This window comes from Thalassophryne amazonica, chromosome 4, assembly GCF_902500255.1.
Source record: "Thalassophryne amazonica chromosome 4, fThaAma1.1, whole genome shotgun sequence".
NCBI classification, from domain to species: Eukaryota; Metazoa; Chordata; class Actinopteri; order Batrachoidiformes; family Batrachoididae; genus Thalassophryne; species Thalassophryne amazonica.
The window spans coordinates 44,417,233-44,436,128 of record NC_047106.1 but is presented as its reverse complement, the minus strand read 5'-3'; the positions used below and the strand labels follow the sequence as shown (position 1 = coordinate 44,436,128).

Here is an 18,896-nt window from a genome sequence, read left to right as displayed (position 1 = left end):
GTGATTTATTGCAAATGTGTTTGTTCCACACAGCCTAAAAGGGATACAAAAAGTAAATCAGGCTTCTCAGTATAAAAATTTCTGAAATTATCTTCCTTAAACTCAAACTCAAAGCAAATCTCTACATCCTGATATAAATTAATTAAAAATATAAAAGCCAAGATGATGGGTTGCACAAGTAATGGGCCCCTTTGTCATAATATTTGTAAATAATCAGTTTTATTGCCAGTTTTCATCAGACAAGTCAGGGAATGAATGCATGAACATTTCCAAGTCACTGAATATGTCTTGGACTCAATTATGAAGAAATACAAACAGTACATATGCAACTCTGTTTCAAGGAAGAATTTCTAGTTCTTACCATTTAAAACAAACAGTAAAGAAAAGCATGATTTTTATCAGTGAGCTAATGTAATATTGGGTATTAATGGCTCTCACATGTGCCTCTGTTCATTTTCCTGCCAAAAATGTTGTTATTGGTGAATATCTGACAAACTGACAACCTTTCATTTCATAGCAGCCGTGTGCTAACTTTTGCACTTAGACCAGTCACAGTATGTTGCACAGCTCTTTTTGCATTTAATTGGATGGCAGAGTGCATTTATTAACAAAGAGAGACATGGAGATTTAATACCAACACCTTATGTTTGACACTAATTCTTGCAAATTAATCCTTTGGGGCTCAGTGGTACTACAATATATGGTTCTACTTGGCCTTACCCATTGATCAGTTCTGTTCAAGTTTATCCTTGATTAACGCCCAACCATTCCTCCACATTTATCTCATATGGACTACAAAGTTAAATAGCTTTGACCTTGAGTTTCATGTATGACTTCATATTAGCGTTTAATAGGTTTGCATATCTTTCACCAAATCCTTGAAGTAGGCATTCTAAATATCTCCAATCTGACAGATTTTAACAAAATCAAATCAATTTGTCATTGGCTGACCCTCATTCATTCCACGAAGTTTAGTCTAAATCACATCAAAATGTTTTGAGTTATTTTATTCACTCCTACTCCTGTTGGACACACACACATGACCAAAAAACAATACCCCTGACTGTGCCGCCACCATATGCCAGTGTCATCAGTCTTTTTTTATTATGGCATTATTAAATGTCTCATTGCAAGGACAATTTTATCAAAGACATCTCCAAAGACATAAAATATACCTTTTAAAGACTTGTTGTTGAACCAATACAACACATGCCACTTAGAAATAAATTTTAAACATTTTCTGACATGTGCCTTTTCTACCACCTAGTTTCCATGGCCAATTTTGATTTGTGGCATGAGCATAATTTATGAACTGAACCATTTAAATCTGGTCCACATCAGGAGACTTCTGTTTTCTTGTGAATTGCTCGATCAAAGTCTTATGACACAGTCCACGTTGTTGCGTTTGTGCTGTGTTGGCAAGAAAATAAAAAAAAGAGCTGGGAACAGCAAAAATTGCTGAAAAAGAGGCTATGATGGTAACCATTCCGTCCTGGTTACTCTCTTAGTTTTAAAATTTTTCTTCTCATTGTCCCTCCTAAGTTCTTTTCTGGCCTCCCATTCCCCCTCCCTACTCAAGTCTTGTGAGATGTCAGGTGGTGTTCAGTGGATGCACATGGACTAACACAGTAGATGCCTGTGTGCAACATAAGAAAAGCTTTTTTTTCCACACTGAAACACAAAGTAACATAATGGAGGTTGAAGTAGATACAAGTCACCAGTATTCTCATTGTGGAAGTGAAACCACAGGTGTGGTTGTCAGTGAGAGCGACAGCTCTTGTTCAGAGAGGTAAAACATAATTTTCTCATTGTTATGTTCTAAAACTCAAATGAAAGGCATCAGAAGGCTGAAGCATACCCTGCATGCTCTGCACACACCACAGGGTAAAGGGGCAAGTAAGGTATTTATACCAATCAGTCATGTTTTGCTGGGCACCGTATGCATTAAATCATCCATTGAGACTTCTTGTTTGTTGAGATATACAAAAAAAGTAAGCTGTTTTTCGGACCTTTTTTATTTACTTTGACGATAACCTTTAACCAAACTACTCAAAAAATGGTATCAGTTCTAGCTCTCTATCCAAGTCATATTTCCAACAGGTTTGAAGGAAATCTGTCCAATTGCTTTTGAGTTTCCTTGTCCAAAGACACACCAGTGAAAACATACCCTACTTCGCCACTTTGCTGGTGCGCGCAGTCATAACACAGTCATACCTCCACACTGCCAAGCATAAAAGTTTTTGTGTTAATTTAGCCACGAAAGAAAAAGTGAGAAGGTGGTGGTCATACTTTGTACACAGTGAAGGGGGTTTGTGTGTCTGTGTTTGTGTGTGTACCCACGAGAGACATTTCGTACAGAATATTTAGAAATCAGAAAAATCAGGCATGATTTTAATATTTAAGAGGTTAAGATGGAAACTTTAAATAACAGACACAAATGCTAACAACCGTGCAGAAAGGATTTTGTCTGACTGTATCCGAAGCAGACACTTCTTCCTTCTGTCTCGTTCTCTTTCTTAGTGTATATATGGTTGAGGTTATGCGTATAGCTTGAAATTTGCTTGTTTTTCAGTTTTGTTGATGTCCAAATTCTATGGTTAGTGACTGCCAGTGCCACTGCTACTCATACTTCAGCACTAGCTTGAAATTCACTTAAGATTCCACTTTGAGTTGAAACAAATATAATAATTAATTTGTAAATTGAACACATTGTTTGCAGCCTTCTGTTGTATCTGTTGTTTTCTAACATATGTCATTTTGTCTCTGTCACATGTGGCACTTACATGGTGGTATCGTCAATAAAAACTGATTGACTATCTGTACATCCTACTGATTGCTCAAACATCACATTAGTAGAAAGTGATGATTGTAAATGAATGTTTAACACGGTGTAAAGTGACAGCTAGCTCAGTTTGATTAAATCACCTCTGACTGTGACTTGCAGTAGTTTTCCACCAAACCAGGCAACAGTGATTTTAGTGGGCAGCAGGACCCCTGAGATTGGCAGCAAAGCTTCCTGAGCAATTTGACATGCCTATTTATCTTTTCAGAAATTGATGAGTTGCTAATGAGAAATACAATGCATTCAGTAAGTGTGCATGTCTGTGACATATGTTGTTCTGATTTATAATAATGAAGCTTTAATGTGAGCTTGTATGCTGTTGGACTCTTCCTGGGAAATGTGAACTTTCTGTTAGAACCACACAGATGTTGTTATGACTGACAATCAAAAAGTTCTGTTTTATGCCATCTGATATCTGCTGCCACTCATGGCTGTACTTGTGTGTCTGTTTGTAGGATTCGTGGTGGGTCAGTCTGGACTGTACCAAGCTATTGCAATGTTCCTGGTTGCCTACTTCATCATCAGTATGACTGTACTGTCAGTGTGCGCCATCTCTACCAATGGAGCCCTGGATGCTGGAGGAGCCTATTGTATCCTCTGTACAGACACCACCACATGACTTGTACACTTGACAGTTAGTGCAGAAACGACATCTAATGTGGTCAGATATATTTAGAATACCTACCTAAAGGCATGTAGTGTCTTTTTAATTAAACATGTTATGATATAAAATATCAATGGCATCTGCATTGTAAGACCCTGATGCAGCTGCTGATTTGTGACAAAGGGTCATTTCTTACGTAAAAAATTGAAATACATGAATTAGCATGTGTTTGTTGAATTGCTGCTGTGATCCCCGTGCAGACGTTTGAATGAAATAAGATACTCATATACTGACTTTTACTACCTCCCAGAAATTACTGTAGTTCTCCATATTGTATGACATTGTAGTTATTGAAGAGAAGCCCCTCCTACATTTCATCAACACAAAGCTGCGTTACACTTCATAATCCTTTAACTTGAACTCCTTCATGTCGCGACAATCCAAGCATGTTCAGAAGTGTTACCTAACCCTATTTGTAAAATTATTTCAAAGCCTTAACTCTCAGTCAGACATGATCAGCCGAGCGTTGGGTCCAGAGTTTGGCGGCAGTATTGGCATCATGTTCTTTTTGGCAAATGTGTGTGGCAGTGCCCTCTATGTGCTGGGTCTAGTGGAAGCCATTGTGGCAACTTTTGGACTTCCAGAAGGTAAGTTTGAGTGTAAAAGCTTGATATGTTTTCATCATGTTTGCTTATTTGGATATTGCAAAGCAATAAGTTGGGAAAAATGCTTAGCACATTTAAGATTAGCATGTGCAGTTATGCTGCTTATGCTAGTGGTTGATACTGTTCCTGCATCAAGCAACAAGAACCAAAATTAATTGAATCAGTGTATTATTTATTTATAATTCAAAACTGTATTGGCATGTAGAAGCTAACAGGGGAATTAATGTTAGTGTATAAGGTGCAATGAACTTGAGAGTAAACTGCTTCTTGTCACCACTGATCAGGTGAAAATGTCAAAGTGGAGATAAACGTGTTCATGGTTACCTCACTGAATGTAAAACAAAAAACTTTTTAAACTGACAATACATATTTAAAACATTATACTTAGCTTTAATTTAGCCAAGCTGTCCTCTTCATTGTAGGCCCAGGTGTCCCACAGTGTTCTTTCAGTTTGAGAGCATGATTTATTAATTTCACTCATTTTTTTAAGATTCAGTACATCCATCTCACTAGATCTTCTTTTTTATGGTAGCTGACATCTAGTTTAATGCACCATTAAGCTAGATGCCAGCTACCCTAAAATATGGCACCTCATTCAGATCAGTATACAAGAGCAGCTTGTCAAGCATGCAGACAGTACCATCTTGTAGGTGTGTATATGTATATCAATTTTTATTTATATAGCGCTAAATCACAACAAACAGTTGCCCCAAGGTGCTTTATATTGTAAGGCAAGGCCATACAATAATTACGTAAAAACCCCAACGGTCAAAATGACCCCCTGTGAGCAAGCACTTGGTGACAATGGGAAGGAAAAACTCCCTTTTAACAGGAAGAAACCTCCAGCAGAACCAGGCTCAGGGAGGGGCAGTCTTCTGCTGGGAAAGGTTGAGGCTGAGGGAGAGAACCAGGAAAAAGACATGCTGTGGAGGGGAGCAGAGATCAATCACTAATGATTAAATGCAGAGTGGTGCATACAGAGCAAAAAGAGAAAGAAACACTCAGTGCATCATGGGAACCCCCCAGCAGTCTAAGTCTATAGCAGCATAACTAAGGGATGGTTCAGGGTCACCTGATCCAGCCCTAACTATAAGCTTTAGCAAAAAGGAAAGTTTTAAGCCTAATCTTAAAAGTAGAGATATGATATGATATATTATCATTATGATATGATAATACAGTATTTATTGACCGGAGTTGCTTCCAAGTATAGGTCACAAGGACAGCCACACAAGCTAAAGAAAATAAATAAATAAAAAGCCTGCCGCATCACCAAGAAAATACTGTTTTAAGAATATTCAATTCAGTTGAACTTATTTATATAGTGCCAAATCACAACAAAGCTGCGTCAAAGTGCTTCACATGAGTAAGGTCTAACATTACCAATCCCTAGAGCAAGCACACAGATGACAGTGGTAAGGAAAAACTCCCACTGAAGATGTTGAGGACGAAACCTCAAGCAGACCAGACTCAGAGGGGTGACCCTCTGCTTAGGCCATTCTGACAGTTACAAGGTTTTTACCAAGCTGAAGAAACAGGAAACAGAAAAAAAAAAACAGAATAGCATCAACACAAAGTACGTTACTGAGATAAGCATGCAGTCATTGGCAGGGGGGTTGTCCAGCACCCTGGCATGCGGGGCCAGCAGCCAGGGCATCTCGTGGTCAATCCAGCACCCTGTGGTGCGTAGCCATCAGCTTTGTGCGATGTCATCCGTACCTCGGACAGAGAAGGAAAAAAACAGAATCAGTCGGCCGGAAATAACTATACCTAAGGTATGGGTTCACCAGCAGTAAATCAACAGGGAAATGGAGAGAATACAAAAGTAATCATCGGCAGCTAGCCCTGATCTTCACTAACAGACCCAGGATTTAGATGAAGTTAGGCCTAGACCTGTTCTTTTGCAAATAAGATGAATTAAAGGGTCAGGAAGCATAGTTCCATACTGTGCCAGTATGCTAGCCATACGAGAGGGAGAATCGATGAATCTTCAGCCTGGACTCTTCTCTACAGAAGGCTCTGTGGCCTGCAGACGATTTATTCATCCAACAGTGACACAAAGTAGACCTGAGAACGCAGAGCCTGGGCTGGTATGTTGGCTGTAATTAGGTCAGCTAAGTAGGGAGGTGCTAGTCCGTGAATAACTTCATAGCTCCGGAACAGAACCTTAAAATCTGACCTCACATAGACCGATGATGCAGACTGAAGCTTCCCCCCCACCCACACACACACACACACAGATTGGTCCCCCTGCCTTCACTATGCATGTGCTATTTCAGAGCGTTAGTAGCGATTAACAGATTATTGCCTTAATTCTGGTTAAAACTGACTTTAGAATGATTTAATAAGTTTTACGTTGCAATCTGATGGTTAATAATCACATTGTTCCCTTTGATGGGTTTGGGTGTAGAGAGTCAGACTTATGGCCCAGTCACATGGCACACAACGATTCTTGAACGAAGGGAAAAATTAAAAAACGTCACAATTCGTTGAGAAAATGTGGATGAAAGAGCTTTTATCACCGAACAGTCTGCGAAGCAAGAGCGCAAAAGGGACAAAAGAGGAACTTAACAAAACCGAAGCTCACAATCTCGACGAAATGCGCCTGGAGCCACAGCTGCAGCAGTGTGTGTCTGCATCTCTGCATTCCAGGACTCGGCACTGGAATGGAGCTCATAGCACCTGAGTCCTGGAGAAACTGCAAACAGAAGCTGTGGAGATCTGTGTGCACGTCAGTGGACCACCTGCTCTGGTTCCGCGTCCAGAACAAAAGAGGGATCATCTCCATCATTATCAGAATCCACACTGTCTGTTGACACGCTGCGCGCTACGTCTGGCTCCAATTAAAAAAAAAAAAAAAAGTGCGCTGTGGTCACTGCTGTATCACTGTATTATGTTTTAAGCCATATATATTGATTTATAACAGAAAACTGTCAAAAGGGAGAATAAATATAAGTGTAAAGATGATTGAATATATCAGCAGTAAATTCATCGGTGTGTGTGAACGCGTGCATTGACTCACATGTGCGGTTATTCCACCAGCTGGTCACTGATTCACAACATGAATTCTTCCTTCTAGAACACCTCTTTATATCATTTTGATTCATCTACCTGTTGCCACGTGTACAGAAGGACTGGATTGTCATTCCTACACTCATATTGTTATATTTAATAAAATATAATAAGCGCACGCAGGCGCTCCTGCTGTCGCTGATGCTGCATTCAAGTACCGTCGGAAATTACACAACTTTTTTTGTTGTTTCAAATTCAACAGTTGCTTGTGGCAAAATAATTAATTATATCCACACAAAAGATTAATTCTGGCATATGTAAGGTGCCTGAGCCCATTAAAGCCGCCCCCCCACACAGATAAAAAAAAATCCAAGCAAGCAGGCTGAGTTTGCTCTGTAATTTCCGACGGTACATGAATGCAGCAGCAGCCTCAGCGCTCACAAACCGGCTGCTGCACTGTGTGAAAACGTTCAGCTGCTCCAACGAAGTCAAATTAAACTATAACGTTACAAAAACTACACAAACGATTAAAAAATGTCAAGAATGACAGCAAAACGAGACACACACGAACTGAGGTTTTCGTTGCCCTTCATTCAAATTTTTCAACAGTTTAAAAATCCTGACGAAGCACCAGCTGCAGGAACGAGGCTGTGCAAACGATGCCAATGAAAGTCCAGATTTCTTGTTTCGTCAGGGCTTCGTCACCCTTCGTTAAGTGCCGTGTGACTGGGCCATTAGAGAGTTAGACTCAGACGTGCTGATTCAAGCTCTGATCGCTCCCCCGTCTTTTATTATGAAATAATACTGAATTTATGTGGAAATGATTGTTGTACTAAAGCTTCAGAGATCTGTTGCTGGAGTGCAATTTTAAATAGAAACGAGGCGATAATTGGTGAATCTCTGCTGATGCTCCGAAATGACACGTGCAGTGAAGGCAGAGGGACCAATCTGTGGGGGCGGCGCTGTTCACTGTGTGACACCGGAAGGTTGGGGGCTCTGGTCCCTGGAATACACTTAATGTCAGCTGGCATCTGTAATCTAATTTTGCAGGTGATAGGATCCCCTATCACTAACACACGGCCTTTCAGCCTGAAGATGTGGGTAGAAGTCACTATCAGCAGGCATGTCCAAGCTTGAAATACCACAACCGGGCAGTGAGTCTGACAGGAGTTCTTCCACCTAACAACAGGCCAAAAGCCATCGTTGTCGTGCGGTATGCATTTTCTGAGCCGGCGGAGCAAAGCTAGTGCTAACATACCTGCGAACCGGCCCGACACTAAGCTCGTCTGGAGTGCCTGTGAGGTCTAACCCCACAGAAGTAAGAAGCTGCTGTAACTTAGGGACACGGCTCTCTGAGAGGGCCATTCTGACTGTCAGTATCGCGCAAGATTAATACAAAGTGTAATTTAAAGTGTGCACCAGGAGAACCTAAGTGTGTCGTAAAAGCTAGCACAAGCTAAATGCTAATGAAAAGCTAACCACTCCTAGGATTCACACAGGAGTAAAATAATGAGCTAAAATTCACAGCTGTTGCACTTAATAACATAAGTGATAGACAGGTAACAGAAATAAAAGAAACAATTAAACCTTGTATTAATTAGAAGAGCACTGTTCAGTCCGGTCCACTTGTCAGCACTTTACCTTCTACATCTTTTAGCACCATAACCTGCTGCACATCCTTTCCAGCTCTGTCCATTTGTTTGGCCAATCGGTGCAAGTCCTTTTCTCCTTCCTCACTTTTCAACTTCTTGTACAGCTCGCAAAATCTTTTCTTTCGCTTTTGCCACTCCTCTTTTTGCCTTACACCGCATCTCCTTGTACTCTTGTCTGCTTTCTTCATCTCTCTGACTATCCCAGTCCTTTCTTTGCCAACCTCTTTCTCCTTATGCTTTCCTGGACATCTTCATTCCACCACCGAGTCTCCTTGTCTTCCTTCCACTGTCCAGATGTCACACCCAGTACCTTGCTAGCCGTCTCCCACACCACATCTGCAGTGCTTTTCTAGTTGTCCAAAATTGCTTCTCCTCCATCCAGTGCCTCTCTCACCTACTCACGGAATTTCACACAACAGTCTTCTTCCGTCAGCTTTCACCATGTGATCCTTTGTTGAGCCCTCACTTTCTTCTTCTTCTTCTTCTTCTTCTTCTTCTTCTTCTTCACCTCTAAAGTCATCCTACAAGCCACCATTCTATGCTGTCTACCTACACTCTCTGCTGCCACCACCTTACAGTCTCAAATTTCTTTTAGCTTGCATCTCCTACAAAGGGTGTAGTCCACCTGTGTGCGCCTTCCTTCACTCTTACATGTCACACTGTGCTCCTCCCTTTTCCTAAAGTATGTGTTCACCACAGCCATTTCCATCTGTTTGCAAAATGAACTACCATCTGCTCTTCCCCATTCCTGTCCTTGATAATATACAGTGAGGAAAAAAAGTATTTGAACACCCTGCGATTTTGCAAGTTCTCCAACTTAGAAATCACGGAGGGGTCTGAAATTTCATCTTACGTGCATGTCCACTGTGAGAGACATGATCTAAAAAAAAAAAAAAATCCGGAAATCACAATGTATGATTTTTTTTTATTTTTTATAATTTATTTGTATGTTATTGCTGCAAATAAGTATTTCAACACCTGTGAAAATCAATGTTAATATTTGGTACAGTAGCCTTTGTTTGCAGTTACAGAGGTCAAACGTTTCCTGTAGTTTTTCACTAGGTTTGCACACACTGCAGCAGGGATTTTGGTCCACTCCGCCATACAGATCTTCTTCAAATCTTTCAGATTTGGAGTTTCAGCTCCCTCCAAAGATTTTCTATTGAGTTCAGGTCTGGAGACTGGCCAGGCCACTCCAGGACCTTGAAATGCTTCTTACGGAGCCCCCCCTTAGTTGCCCTGGCTGTGTGTTGGCGGTCATTGTCATGCTGGAAGACCCAGCCATGACACATCTTCAATGCTCTTACTGAGGGAAGGAGGTTGTTTGCCAAAATCTCGCAATACATGACCCCATCCATCCTCCCTTCAATACGGTGCAGTCGTCCCGTCCCCTTTGTAGAAGAGCACCCCCAGAATATGATGTTTCCACCCCCATGCTTCACGGTTGGGATGGTTTTCTTGGGGTTGTCCTCATGGTAAGTGGAGTTGATTCCAAAAAGCTCTATTCTGGTCTCATCTGACCACATGACCTTCTTCCATGCCTCCTCTGGATCATCCAGATGGTCACTGGTGAACTTCAAATGGGCCTGGACATTTGCTGGCTTGAGCAGGGGGACCTTGCTGCCCTGCAGGATTTTAAACCATGACAGCATCATGTGTTACTAATGTAATCTTTGTGACTGTGGTCCCAGCTCTCTTCAGGTCATTGACCAGGTCCTACTGTGTAGTTCTGAGCTTTCTCAGAATCATCCTTACCTCACAAAGTGAGATCTTGCATGGAATCCCAGACCGAGGGAGATTGACAGTCATCTTGTGTTTCTTCCACTTTCTAATAAATAATCATAACAGTTGTTGTCTTCTACCAAGCTGCTTGCCTGTTGTCCTGTAGTCCATCCCAGCCTTGTGCAGGTCTACAGTTTTGTCCCTGGTGTCCTTAGACAGCTCTTTGGTCTTGGATATGGTGGACAGGTTGGAGTGTAATTGATTGTGTGAACAGGTGTCTATTATACAGGTAACAAGTTCAAACAGGTACAATTAATACAGGTAAAGAGTGCACAATAGCAGGGCTTCTTAAAGAAAAATTAACAGGTCTGTGTGAGCCAGAATTCTTGCTGGTTGGTAGGGGATCAAATACTTATTTGCAGCAGTAACATACAAATAAATTATTAAAAAATCAAACATTGTGATTTCCGGATATATATATACGAGGGCTGTCAATAAAGTATAGGTCCTTTTTATTTTTTTCAAAAACTATATGGATTTCATTCATATGTTTTTACGTCAGACATGCTTGAACCCTCGTGCGCATGCGTGAGTTTTTCCACGCCTGTCGGTGACGTCATTCGCCTGTGAGCACTCCTTGTGGGAGGAGTCGTCCAGCCCCTCGTCAGAATTCCTTTGTCTGAGAAGTTGCTGAGAGACTGGCGCTTTGTTTGATCAAAATTTTTTCTAAACCTGTGAGACACATCGAAGTGGACACGGTTCGAAAAATTAAGATGGTTTTCAGTGAAAATTTTAACGGCTGATGAGAGATTTTGAGGTGATACTGTCGCTTTAATGACTTCCCACGGTGCGAGACGTCGTGCAGCGCTCTCAGGCGCCGTCATCAGCCTGTTTCAAGCTGAAAACCTCCACATTTCAGGCTCTATTGATCCAGGACGTCGTGAGAGAACAGAGAAGTTTCAGAAGAAGTCGGTTTCAGCATTTTATCTGGATATTCCACTGTTAAAGGAGATTTTTTTTAATGAAAGACGTGCGGACGGGTCCGCGCGTCGGGACGCAGCCGGCGCGGTGCGGCGGCACAGGAAAAACACCTCCGTGTTGATAACCATTTGTAAAATCCAGGCGGCTTTTGATGGCTTTCAGTGGAGTGAGTATATGAGAAATTGTTTAACAGCTGGACATGTTCCAACTTGTCCTTAAGGCTTCCAACGGAGGTGTTTTTCCTGTGGCGGAGCGTCGCGGCGGCTGCGAGCCGACGCTGCAATCCGCTACCCTGCGGCTGGGCGCTCCCTCCTGCAGAGGGGGCCATGGGGGTCGGGTGCAGAGAGGATTGGGTGGCGGTCAAGGTGCGGGTGGCCCATGCTCACAGCCTCTGGCTGTTGGGACGTGGAATGTCCAGACAACCAATGATTTATAAAGGAAAATCATGGAAATCATCCGGGGTGCCCAAACTTTTACATACCACTGTATACTCTTCCTTTAAAATGACCCCAACACCATTTCTCTTGCTATCCACACTATGATGCAACAATTTGAACCCTCCGCCTATGCTCCTGGCCTTACTTCCGTTCAACTTGGTCTCTTGTACACATAATATGTCTACATTTCTCCTCTCCATCATATCAGCCAGCTCACAGCTCACAGCTGGCTGATATGCTAACATTTAAAGTACCGACTCTCACTTCCACCCTTCTAGTTTTCCTTTTCTCCTGCTGTCTTTGGACACGTTTTCCTCCTCTTCTTCTTCACCCAGCAGTCGCTTTATTTCCACCGGCACCATGTTGGGCAATGGTGCCGGTCGTTGTTAACCCGGACTTCGACTGATTCGGTATGGAAATTTGATTTATACTCTGCATGGTTTTGTTGGCTTGTTTTATGCCGTTTTACCCTTCTTAATGCAACCCTACTCATTTTTCTGGAGTTGGGACCGGCACTCAGAATGTACTGGCTGCACACCCCATGTGTCTGAGTTAAAATATAGACATACGACATGACTTTTAAAATGAGTGCCACCTCTATGATGATAATTCATGAATTTGATTCAGATGGTGTTTGTTTGAATTGTCCTCCATTCAGTGTTTCACAGTTGTGAATCTTGCGCCGTCAGGCAGTCCGTGCCTAACGCGAGAGGTCGGTTTCAGCAGAGTTCCGGTGTCAGGAGCTCAGCACTCACAGTGTAAACACATCTCGTGAAGTATGGACAATAAGACATCGGGGCACAGCAGAAGTCCATCACAAGTGCTACACCTCCTCATGAACTAACGGCATCCACATCTTAGCTTTGCTATTGTTTATATGCGCTGTGAGACAGCGGAACACTGCTGGCACCACTGTGCATTCTGAGAAGCGCAAGCGGCCACCGGGGTTATCATGGGAAATGCTGAAACACTGAATAATGATGAGTGTAAAATGAAGGAACATACAGTGCAAAAAAAAAAAAGACATTGTTTCATTGCAACTCATTAAAGTTGCTCATTTAAATATCACCAGGAACTTTTGTTAAAATGTCAAACAGCTGAGGTTGAAACATGTACTTGTTTCAATATAATAATATTGTTTTCTAACTTTGCCAGTTCAGTTTAAGTCTCTCTTCAATAGGATCAAATATAGAAGAGTGCTCAGTGCCTCAATAATAATCTTATTTTACAAGTTTGCTTTTACATGTAAATGTAATATTTGAATGTATTAATTGCGATCACAGGAAAACAGTGTTTCCCACCAAAATGCGTGAGAGACTTAATTTATTACCAAAGCATTTATCAGGAATACAGAAAAGTAGGGGAAAATATGAATAATTACATTGCAGGACATTTTAAGTTTTGCACCCCTAGATTTTCAACTTGCACTCCTAAAATTTTCAGTAATGGACTACAGTGCTCCTCTTGAAAAAAGCTAATTTGGAGGCCTGGTGTAATTTAAAAAGAAACAGGATACAAATATGTCACTGAAGAACAGGGAAGCAGGAGCAAGAGTCTGAGTTTGGTGATTGCTCGTGATGTTGAAAAGCGATAAGATCGGCATTAGAGGTTACATCTTGTACAACACCTTCTGGAATATAGCATGTTACATTTAGCACTTGTTTCTCAGTGTAATCATGTCTTCCCTCCCTCACTTTGCCACCTGTCCTGCTTTCCAGTAGATGGGGCACTAGCAGCTTCTTCCTACCAGGTTTTACCATCCGGCTACTGGTGGTCTTTGCTTTACGCCACAGGCGTGGCTCTGCTCTGTCTGCTGGTATGTTTGGTGGGAGCCCACATCTACGCCAAGGCCACCTTCCTCATTTTCCTAGTGGTCATGTTCGTCCTGTGCACCATCTTCATCAGCTTCTTCACTGTGCACGCACGCAACATTGTCCTGCCTGGTTCCTCCACAGCCAATGGAACTGGAGCTGTGTCCCCCACCACAGCAAACTTTACTGGCTTCAAGTTGGACACGCTGAAGGGGAATCTGTGGGGTGAGTTGTCAGAGACATCTACATGTTTGAAATATAACAGCTCCTTGTTGGCTTCATGTGACGTCTTCACAAGTCTGGTTTTGTTTTGATCAACATTCCTCAGTTGTGTAGGCCCCCTTTTTTAGTGTTTGTTTCCTGGTAGAGTCATGCATGGCTTTATTGAACATGTACAAATTGTACATAAGACAATAGGATCTTAATAATGAATGTAAATAATAAATGTATTTTTATATATATATATATATATATATATATATATATGCGCTTTGCACTGGGATATCAATTAAACAACTGCAAATTATCAAGAAGACAATTCTCATACGGCTGGGGGTGTTTTAGCATTGTGTTATATTGTCATATGTATCTCCCAGAAAAAATACAACGCCATCTTACCTTTAGGTCATCAAGCCTTGGACTTGACTGATAATATTGGTAACAGCACAACCATGTGGCTCATCTTTTGTCTTTCTTCCCATAGCTGACTACACAGTGGACTACACAACAGGAACTATGATGACATTTGCCACTGTTTTTGCAGTTATGTTTAATGGCTGCACTGGCATCATGGCTGGCTCCAACATGTCAGGTCAGTGATGGCAGATGTTGTGTGTCTGAGAATGTGTAACCTGTTGATGTTTATATTAAGAGTTAAATTGTTAACCTGCCAGGAGATCTAAAGAATCCCAGCTACTCCATCCCTCGTGGCACCATCACAGCAGTCATCTTCACCTTCATCATCTACAACTTGCTGAGTGTGCTGGTGGCCTGCACCTGTGATCGGTGAGTAGCAAACACACAAATGATATTTGTTAATTACATTTGTTTCTATTTGCTTTCCGTATTCTAAAGATCTTTATACAAAGAAAACTAAAGGTAAATGACAAAAATTTAACCTCTTTCATTGGGAGATCTATTGATGGTCCGCCAAATGCAGCATAAATTTATAAGCTCTATTATACCCCTGAAAACAAATCATGGGTCTATATATAGGAACCACCCTGTCTCTCTGTCTGATTGTCCGTCTTTCCATCTCTCTTTCCATCAGGCCACCTACATATCTGTCCAACATTCTATGAACCTTTTGAGTTTAAGTCCTCCTTAACCGCTTTATCAATTGCAGTGAAGCTTCACACAATGATAGTACGCTATATGAAGATGCACATGAAGGAAACTGAAGCAGTGCTTGAGCTTGGTTCAGTTTGGCACTGAGCCTCTTGAGCAGCACCTCAGCATGTATAGATCAGTCCAAGAGGGGAAGATCAGTTAAACTAGTGCTGGTTTTTATCTCTCTGGAGTCCACGTAATCAGTGGCCCATCAGTTCAATTCACTTCACTTTATTTCATTTATATAGCTCCAAATCACAACAAAGCTGCCTCATTGCACTTCACACACGTAAGGTCTAATCTAACCAACCCCTAGAGCAAGCACACAGGCGACAGTGGTAAGGAAAAACTCCCTCTGATGATTTGAGGAAGAAACCTCAAGCAGACCAGACTCAAACGGGCAACCCTCTTCTTGGGTCATGCTACACACACAGTTGACAATACAAATGTATAGGAAATTTTTTGTCCAGATCCAGTCATGTTTTTGTCCCATCCAGATCCATTTCACAATACCTTCAGATATATATATATAAAAGTGTATATATATATATATATATATATATATAGAAAAGTATCCGACCTTTTTAATTTTTTCAAAAACCTGATGGATTTGAATCACGTGTGCTTGCATGAGCCAACCTTGAACCTTCGTGCGCATGCGTGAATTTTTTCGCACCTGTCGATTGCGTCGTTTGCTTGTAAGCAGCCTTTGTGTGAGAATGGGTGGAGTCTCTCGTCGTTTTTTCTTTGCAAGGAAATGGCGGAATGACTGGAGCAGCACGTCTGCATCAAATTTTGCCAGAAACTGGGCGACAGCCAGGTGGAAACCATTCGGATTATTCAGACGGCTTTCGGTGATGATCCTATGGGTATCACACAGATTAAGGAGTGGTACAACCGGTTTAAAGATGGCCGCACAACGGTGGAGAGCGAGCCACGCTTCAGGCGGCTATCAACATGCTGAAATGACCAGGTCATTCCAAAGTGAACGCTGTGGTGATGTGGGACTGTTGTGTGACTATCCGAGAAATTGCGGAAGAGGTAGACATCAGCACTTTTTCGGCACATTCCACTGTGACAGAAGATTTTGCCATGAAAAGAGTTGCAGCGAAATTCATCGGCACAAAGCTGATGGCGCAGCAAAAGTGCCTTCGTGTTGAAGCCTCACAGGACATGTTGTGACATACCCAGCTCTTCCACCATTCGGAAGATTCAGACGGCTTTCAGTGGCTTTTCAGTCGTGTGACTATCTGAGAAATTGTGGACGAGGTGGGCATGTCACAACATGTCCTGTGAGACTTCAACATGAAGGCGCTTTTGCTGCCGATGAACTTCGCTGCAACTCTTTTCATGACAAAATCTTCTGTCACAGTGGAATGTGCCGAAAAAGTGCTGATGTCCACCTCTTCCGCAATTTCTCGGATAGTCACATGATGGTCCCACATCACCACGGCGTTCACTTTGGAAATGATCTGGTTATTTCAGCATGTTGATGGCCGCCCGGTTGTACCGCTCCTTAATCTGTGTGATGCCCATAGGATCGTCACTGAAAGCCATCTGAATAATCTGAATGGTTTCCACCTGGCTGTCGCCCAGTTTCTGGCAAAATTTGATGCTGTCGCGCTGCTCCAGTCGTTCCACCATTTCCTTGCAAAGAAAAAAAACGACGAGAGACTCCACCCATCCTCACACAAAGGCTGCTTACAAGCAAATGACGCAATCGACAGGCGTGAAAAAATTCACGCATGCGCACAAAGGTTCAAGGTTGGCTCATGCAAGCATACATGATTCAAATCCATCAGGTTTTTGGAAAAATAAAAAGGTCAGATACTTTTCTAATAGACCTCATATATATATATATATATATATATATATATATATATATATATATATATATATATATATATATATATATATATATATATGACACTCAACAAAATATAAACGCAACACTTTTGGTTTTGCTCCCATTTTGTATGAGATGAACTCAAACATCTAAAACTTTTTCCACATACACAATATCACCATTTCCCTCAAATATTGTTCACAAACCAGTCTAAATCTGTGATAGTGAGCACTTCTCCTTTGCTGAGATAATCCATCCCACCTCACAGGTGTGCCATATCAAGATGCTGATTAGACACCATGATTAGTGCACAGGTGTGCCTTAGACTGCCCACAATAAAAGGCCACTCTGAAAGGTGTAGTTTTATCACACAGCACAATGCCACAGATGTCGCAAGATTTGAGGGAGCGTGCAATTGGCATGCTGACAGCAGGAATGTCAACCAGAGCTGTTGCTCGTGTATTGAATGTTCATTTCTCTACCATAAGCCATCTCCAAAGGTGTTTCAGAGAAGTTGGCAGTACATCCAACCAGCCTCACAACCGCAGCCCACGTGTAACCACACTAGCCCAGGACCTCCACATCCAGCATGTTCACCTCCAAGATCGTCTGAGACCAGCCACTTGGACAGCTGCTGAAACAATCGGTTTGTATAACCAAAGAATTTCTGCACAAACTGTCAGAAACCGTCTCAGGGAAGCTCATCTGCATGCTTGTCGTCCTCATTGGGGTCTCACCCTGACTCCAGTTCGTCGTCATAACCGACTTGAGTGGGCAAATGCTCACATTCGCTGGCGTTTGGCACATTGGAGAGGTGTTCTCTTCACGGATGAATCCCGGTTCACACTGTTCAGGGCAGATGGCAGACAGCGTGTGTGGCGTCGTGTGGGTGAGCGGTTTTCTGTTGTCAGTGTTGTGGATCGAGTGGCCCATGGTGGCGGTGGGGTTATGGTATGGGCAGGCGTCTGTTATGGACGAAGAACACAGGTGCATTTTATTGATGGCATTTTGAATGCACAGAGATACCGTGACGAGATCCTGAGGCCCATTGTTGTGCCGTACATCCAAGAACATCACCTCATGTTGCAGCAGGATAATGCACGGCCCCATGTTGCAAGGATCTGTACACAATACTTGGAAGCTGAAAATGTACCAGTTCTTGCATGGCCGGCATACTCACCGGACATGTCACCCATTGAGCATGTTTGGGATGCTCTGGACCGGCGTATACGACAGCGTGTACCAGTTCCTGCCAATATCCAGCAACTTCACACAGCCATTGAAGAGGAGTGGACCAACATTCCACAGGCCACAATTGACAACCTGATCAACTCTATGCGAAGGAGATGTGTTGCACTGCATGAGGCAAATGGTGGTCACACCAGATACTGACTGGTACCCCCCCCCCCCCCCCCAATAAAACAAAACTGCACCTTTCAGAGTGGCCCTTTATTGTGGACAGTCTAAGGCACACCTGTGCACTAATCATGGTGTCTAATCAGCATCTTGATATGGCACACCTGTGAGATGGGATGGATTATCTCAGCAAAGGAGAAGTGCTCACTATCACAGATTTAGACTGGTTTGTGAACAATATTCGAGGGAAATGGTGATATTGTGTATGTGGAAAAAGTTTTCCATCTTTGAGTTCATCTCATACAAAATGGGAGCAAAACCAAAAGTGTTGCGTTTATATTTCAATCAATCAATCAATCAATTTTTTTTTATATAGCGCCAAATCACAACAAACAGTTGCCCCAAGGCGCTTTATATTGTAAGGCAAGGCCATACAATAATTATGTAAAACCCCAACGGTCAAAACGACCCCCTGTGAGCAAGCACTTGGCTACAGTGGGAAGGAAAAACTCCCTTTTAACAGGAAGAAACCTCCAGCAGAACCAGGCTCAGGGAGGGGCAGTCTTCTGCTGGGACTGGTTGGGGCTGAGGGAGAGAACCAGGAAAAAGACATGCTGTGGAGGGGAGCAGAGATCGATCACT

At 42.3% G+C, this 18,896-nt stretch overlaps 1 protein-coding gene across 2 annotated transcripts in view; it reads left to right on the top strand.

The window, feature by feature from the left end:
- The window catches only part of zgc:153039 (uncharacterized protein LOC767698 homolog), a 205,526-nt gene that overhangs the window by 1,018 nt on the left and 185,612 nt on the right, over positions 1–18,896 (top strand). The window contains exons 2-6 of one of the 2 annotated variants that reach the window (XM_034167797.1): positions 3,298–3,432; positions 3,956–4,093; positions 13,631–13,948; positions 14,427–14,534; positions 14,617–14,728. In XM_034167797.1, coding sequence (XP_034023688.1) covers positions 3,298–3,432; positions 3,956–4,093; positions 13,631–13,948; positions 14,427–14,534; positions 14,617–14,728 — 811 coding nt within the window. The remainder of the gene's footprint in view (positions 1–3,297; positions 3,433–3,955; positions 4,094–13,630; positions 13,949–14,426; positions 14,535–14,616; positions 14,729–18,896) is intronic. The other variant, XM_034167798.1, reaches the window with a different exon arrangement.